We start from the raw sequence: 6,863 nt of genomic DNA, 5'->3' as shown, positions 1-6,863 counted from the left end.
ATTATTCTTTTATTTCAGGCTTAGGGAATCCAATTTTTTTTTTCTGATACCTTCAGGAACTTGTACTCTCCTGGCATACATTCAGACAGATGTATTCACACAAATAAAATCAATATTTTATGTTTTAAAGTAAATAAAATTGGGCCTGTGTTGCAGTTCAAAAAGTGTTTGTTTAATTTGTAGGATATCATGATTTAAACTCTCAGTATGATCTGAAGTAAATAGAAACAGTAGAAAGGTATGAAGCACTACTTGGTTTTTAATTTGCAAGTATTGTGGTTCTTTATCACAAATCAACTGTATCGTATTTTTAAAGAAAATGACTACTAAAATAATCTAACTACCACATTGTACTTTAATCACCACTTTGAAGAAGTGGACAGTCTAATCAATATTAATGAATGAAACTAACATCACACCCTAACCAAAATGAAGCTACTCTTGATTTTGTGGAGGCCAACCTCACGGTTTTTGAGTTAAGATGGTTCTGCCTTTTCAAGTCAAGAAACAGAAACATAGGCCAGCATCCTTAGTTATCTTTGTGAAACCCAGGTTTTCCACCACAGTCTTATCACTGCTCCTTTGACCTCCTTGTTCTTCAGTGTATAAATGAGAGGGTTTAGAGTTGGAGTTATTACAGTGTAGAAAAGGGTGAGAAACTTGCCCGATTCATTAGCATAGTGAGTCTTAGGTTGAAGATAGACACCTGTGACAGAACCATAGAACAGGGAAACAACAAGAAGGTGAGAAGTGCAGGTGCCAAATGCTTTTTTCTGCCCTGCGGGCGACTTTATCTTCAGCACAGATTTCACGATAGCACCATAGGAGGAAAGGATGATGGCCAAAGGTAACACTAGCAGGATAACACTCGCTACGGACATCTGGACTTCGTTGTAGGTAGTATCTGCACTGGAGAGCTGAATCAGGGCTGGAACTTCACACACAAAGTCATCCACTACCGGCTGAGAGCAAAAGGGCAGCCTGAGAGTAGCAGTAGATTGGATCAGAGACTGCATCAAGCCAGAACCCCAAGCAAGGACAGCCAGCTGCAGACAGACTTTAGGGCGCATTACAGTTAAGTATCTCAGAGGATGGCACACTGCCACATAGCGGTCCACAGCCATAACCACCAGAAGGACACATTCAGTGGCACCAAGCCACAGGAAGATGTAGAGCTGAGTGGCACAGCCACTATAGGTGATGGTTTTCTTTGGGCTTCTCAGATTCACCAACATCTGAGGAACGCAGCTGCTGGTGAAACAAATATCTAGTAAGGAAAGATTGGAAAGGAAGAAATACATCGGGATCTGCAGTTTGGGGTCCTTCGAGGAAACGAAAATTACGATTGTATTTCCAGCAAGAGTAAAACAATAAAAGACCAAAATTACCCCAAAAAGTATCTTCTCTAAATACGGCTTGTCAGAGAAGCCACGGAGGATGAAATCGCCATGGGTGTCATTGCAAACTGTGCCCATGCTCTCCCGGGGAACTGCGTCTTCAGGAGATGAAATGAAAGTGGCTGTCCAAAAGTCTGTGAAGATCCTAGCTGGCAGGAAGCAACACCGTACAACTTGTTTGATTCCTTTTTACTTAAGAGTATGATGTCAACCTGTGATATTTATGGGGGAAAGATACTAAAATGAGTGAAGTAGTTTAATATTTGAGATCTACCGTTCATTCTTTTTCTTTTCTTTTTTTCCTCCGATGCTTTATATCTATTTATAGCTCTGCAAGGTAAATCTTGTAAAATACAGTGATTTTTTTAAAAATAAAACCACTTTGCAAAATATAAAATATGCTGAATATTTGTTATTTAAGATTTAGCATTTACTACACTTACTGAATATAGAGACTGTGCAATGTTTTTCCTTTTGGCTTTCTCCTGCTCTTTTTATTTCTGTGCATCTCCACTCATCTGGCTATTTTCTTCTGGTTTCTATTTTTGCTCTATATCTTTTCATGTTTTTCTTCTTTTAGGCTTCTTCTCTTTACACCCCTCTCATCTTTTTTGCATTCTTCCTTTATTACTTTATCTTTCAATTTCTGATCTTGAATCATCACTTAGTCATTTTTATGCTGTGCAATCTTGTGGGTAGATTTAATCTTCTGCTTCTTATGTTCATAATTGACTTAGGGCTAAAATAAACCTTAAAATAAGAGAACTCACTCCTACCCCAAGTAGATTCTAAGTATTTATTATATAAAGAGACACACCTGTATTTAATGTGTTTTTCTACCGGTGAAAAATAATACTTGCTCATTCATATAAGTATTTTACATTCTCCACTTGGGGATGCGTTTGACTCTGAAACAGTAATTCCTAAACTTTATACAGCAAGGTATTCATATATTTTTAAGAAGAGATAATGAAGGATGATCACAAAAGAGAACTGAATAAACAAAAAAACTTAGAATTACTACTAAAACATTTTAAATCAGTAAAAACAAAATCAGTACAAATAATTAAGGGCCACATATAAAACTTTAATCTCGATTCTGGGAACAATTGTATGAATTAATATTTAAAGCACGTTGTATTCATATTTTTTATTTTACTCATATACTAGAAGCAGATTTAGCTGAGGGTTTCACCATGAGTAATTATTATAATTAAGTAATTTATTAAAGTACAGGCTAACTGCAGGAAGTTTTTTTTTTAGAGCACTTAGAAGAATAATTTAAATTTTAGCAACTATTTTTACTTTAGTCATATTTTTACTGTACCATGCATTCTAGAAAGTTTATATATTGCCTTTGTGACTGTGATGTTTTCTGTCCTATTCATTCTTTATATTCTCTAAAGTTTTGAACTGTGGTGCTGTTATTACCTTTATTGTGAATTTGACTATAATGTACTCAACAGAAGCCTAATTGATGTTATGAGGAACTTTGTTTCCTGTGTCCAAATCTACAACCTCATTCTATTCTTTGAGTTCTGTCATTTCTTATGGTCCCTGTCTACTAGTCTCTTTTCTCCCACATCCTCTCTCTGTTTCTTCTATTGAGTAACAGTGTCTCCATTTCTGCAATTCTCAGCTTCTACAGATCAGCTTATCTACTATCTCCCATTTCCTAATTAACTACCAATTATTTCAAGAGCTATACTTTCCCTGTATCAACTGTCTATACACTGTTTTTCACTGGGGGACAGGCTTAGTCTAACTGGTTTTCACTACCTAAAATTCAAGAATTCTTGTTCAGATTTTCATTTTCTAAAAAATATCAATTATCACTTGATTGTTGTTTCAACTCACCATTTTTACTCTTATAAGCACTGTTCAGAGGGTTCATGAAGACACATGGTGCCCCGTTGACCCTTAGGGTCACAAAAGCAAAAGGCAGCATTTGTATATTAATCTTAAAGCTGTTGTCTCTGATTCAGAAGTGTCTCATTCTTAAGACCAGTTCCTTTTTCAGAAGAACTACAGTGCAGTCCTCTGTGAATCTTGGCCCCAAGATTATATATACTCATTCCATAAAGCCTGACTATCAAAACTCTACATTGTCTTTCCTACTTACTGTCTCATTCTCTTTTCCCCTCTTATATTTGCCCTTGGTATCTAACTGCCTACGTTAGTTAACTACACCTACTTCTCCATCTAAATTTGTGTTTTAAGGAGAACCTAAATAAAAAACTGATTGTTGTAAGTCCATTTAGAAATAAATGCCTTAGAAGATTAGTCTGGACATGCATTATGCATCCTTCATATTACCAAGTACCCTGCCCTGTTGAATAATCATGGTAACTCCTGGCATTCACCAGCATAGACATCACTCATAATCTGTCTTATTTGTGACATTAGATGAGGAACTTGAAGGGGATCTAGCAGCCCTGGTCATGGCAAATACAGGCCCAAGCATGGCAAATATAGAAAATAGGTTTTACCCTTTTCCTCTCCTTTATTAAAATACCACTGTATTTTATATTTTTATAGTCCCCAAGGTCCGTTCTCTTATTTGGCCTCTGAATCATTTCTTATACCAAACACCAAATGTAGACTTCAGTTTCTTTTCTCAACCCTACTTTTAATATTGGTTTCCAAATGTTTTAATTTCCCTTCTAGCCTGTCACTCATCAGAGGTAGTAGAAAACAAAAGTTATTAAGACAAGTAGAATGTAGACCTGTTTAGAAATGGTTCTTTGGAGCAAACCCCATCTGAGTTGTCAGGAAATCCACATTTCAGTTCACAGGTCAGCAGCAGCAGCTCAGTCTATGCACAATCACTTCCCAGATACACCAGCAGTCCAGTTCAGTTGTGTCAGGATAGCAGCAGTGTTGGCACAACTTAGCAGGAACATCCAGGCCTCAGCCAAGTCAACAGGAGGGACCAGGACCACAAGGGATTTCCAGGAGAAGTTCTCAGCTGTGCCTCTCTCAACAAAGTAAAGGTTAGCAAAGATGTGAGACCAAGAAGTGTTGCAAAGCCAGCTCTGCAAGCAAGCCCCTCTCATAGTCCATTGAGACCTATTTATAACTCCCTTCAAATATCACGTGGTGTCCACAGGTCTTGCCTCCCCATGTGTTTTGACTCAGCATGTTTGTCTTAGCAAAACTCCACATGAGCACATGAGTCATTATCAGTTGACCCCACTCTGTCAATTGGCCTGAGTCTGAGGAAGTGGCAAGATGCTGCCAGTCCATCACCAGAAGGTTTTTTTTTAATGCATTTCTCTCTATGGAGTCATGACAAATGGAGCTCAACAATGCATGTAAGACAAACCAATACATGCATGTTGCTACCAAAGAACCCTTCATCAAGCATCTCATGTGCTTGCTTTAACAAAACATCCTTTCATCTGTGTCTGCTTCAGGAAAACATTCCTTCACATGTCTGCTTTAGCAAAGCATTCTTTCCCTTGTGTCTGTTTCAGGAAAACACCCCTTCACATGTTTGCCCAGCAAAATGCCATCTGCCAACACAACTGATTTTACAAAGAATCCTTAAGTTTCCACTTCACACCAAGCTCCAACAATTAAAATGTATTATTTGACTAATATTTCCTATCAATATTTACCAACTCACCCTAGCACAACTGCTCCCTGTTTCCACTTAAAAAACCCACTTCTAAAGATACACTCTCTCCTGCTTCTCTTGTTCACTGCTGCTACCTTTGTAGCCTTTCCACATACACTTTCCTATCCATAGTCACAAATATCCCCTGTGATGAGAATTTGGTGTCTGGATATGTACCAATTACAGGGAGCCAATTTCCCTTTCAGAAGTAATAGTGCAACAAAAAACATGGAGTTCTGTTGTACATTCAACCATTTTAAAGCCCAGAAGTGTGGTAATTAAGTTGGCTTTTATTCATTGTTCTAGAAGTCTTTAAGGAAACGTAAATAATCGGATATGGTAAGTCAATTTTTCAGTGGTTCTTAGATTTCTAGTTAAAGCATCTGTTGGAGAATCAGTGCTAGAGTTTCTGATTCCATACGAATGAAGTTGAAGAATTACAATTTGTAACAAGGTTAATGTGGTGGATGATGATAATCATGATGATGGTGCTAGCATAGAAACCATACTCTGAAAAGCATCTACTTACGGAAAGCATCATACTCTTCTATGAAGAGAAGAGATTTTACACAATATTTAGAGAGGCTATCAATTTTTTTAGACCTAGGGACTTAATTGTTAGAGTCAAGTAACTGAAATGAAGTCTAACCAACCAACCAGCAAAACTTCAGAGTCTCAATAGACATTCATGATAAGTTCAAGGCTATGGAAGGGATACAGGATACTGAATTGTAATATGGTGGCCATCTTCATTGTTTCGCTTCAAAAACTGGGTGTGGGGCCAAGAGAGACAGTTCAGCAGTTCAGAGCTTGCTGTTTGTCAGAGGATGTGTGTTAAATTGCTAGAATCCACATCTGGAAAGCTAACAACTGCCTATAAATCTAATTCCAGAAGATCTGACAACCTCTTCTGGCCTCTACAGAAACTCACCTGTGAATATAGATCCACACCCACACCTTCCACAAAGACACCCCACACACTGACATCTACCACCCACCCAAGTAGAACTTCCTGCTTCTAAAATGGCTAAAGCTGTCTGTTACAAGATTTTACTAACTAAGTCTGTACTTTCCTAAATCAGGCAAAGCTTTTATCTGAGGCAAATTTAGTGCAAGATGGTGTAGTCTTCAAACTCTCCCCCGACTTTATTACAACTTACAGAACAATAACTATATTATAGTTTGTGTATAAGACATCAGCAACATCATCAATAACACTTTATTCTAAGTCAGTAGGATATGTCTAAAATTAACCATGAAATAGATTCTGTTGTGGGAACCAGATTATAAATCTGGACATGGGAAAGTTTAAAGTCATGTGAACACTCCTATGATTTAGTAATTAAACAGCTGCAAAGCAATACTGGATCCAATTTTAATATACTTCAGAAAAATATTATTAAAATTGTGATACTATAATGTCTACATTGAATGAAATAGTATTTGTTGCTATAATTGCCTTCACAGAATATTAAATTGAATGTCAGAAAGATCATGCACAAGCACAGCACCTATCACTTTACTGCAACCTCTGTGATATCCCAGAAGACACAGCTTTTGTTAAAAAAAAAATGAAGAAGAAAGGCATGGTAGTGTATCAATATCATTCAGTCCTGGGGACACTGAGACAATGTCATCCTGAAGACCTTTGAAGGAATAGCCAAATGATCTAACTACTTTAACAAAATACAAAGCAAGAAAATTTAATTCATCTGATTCCTGTGGATGAAAACACTGTTGACACTTGGATATAATCTGGAGAAATTTTGTTTACCATATACATGTTTAAAACCAACACAATATTGTAGTTTGTATGTCAGTCTAATCCACATTAGACATTGTGTGTA

The 6,863-nt window shown here is 37.1% G+C and overlaps 1 protein-coding gene across 1 annotated transcript; it reads right to left on the bottom strand.

Annotated features, from left to right (window-relative positions):
• Positions 1-533: 533 nt before the first annotated feature.
• On the bottom strand, positions 534-1,475 carry Or2h15 (olfactory receptor family 2 subfamily H member 15). The gene has a single exon (NM_001000270.1). It carries the CDS (start codon positions 1,473-1,475, stop codon positions 534-536), a length of 942 nt encoding a protein of 313 aa, NP_001000270.1.
• Positions 1,476-6,863: the final 5,388 nt, after the last annotated feature.

The sequence above is a fragment of the Rattus norvegicus genome, chromosome 20, assembly GCF_036323735.1.
Source record: "Rattus norvegicus strain BN/NHsdMcwi chromosome 20, GRCr8, whole genome shotgun sequence".
Classification (NCBI taxonomy): domain Eukaryota; kingdom Metazoa; phylum Chordata; class Mammalia; order Rodentia; family Muridae; genus Rattus; species Rattus norvegicus.
The sequence above is the reverse complement of the archived record's forward strand: the minus strand, read 5'-3'. Positions and strand labels throughout refer to the sequence as shown.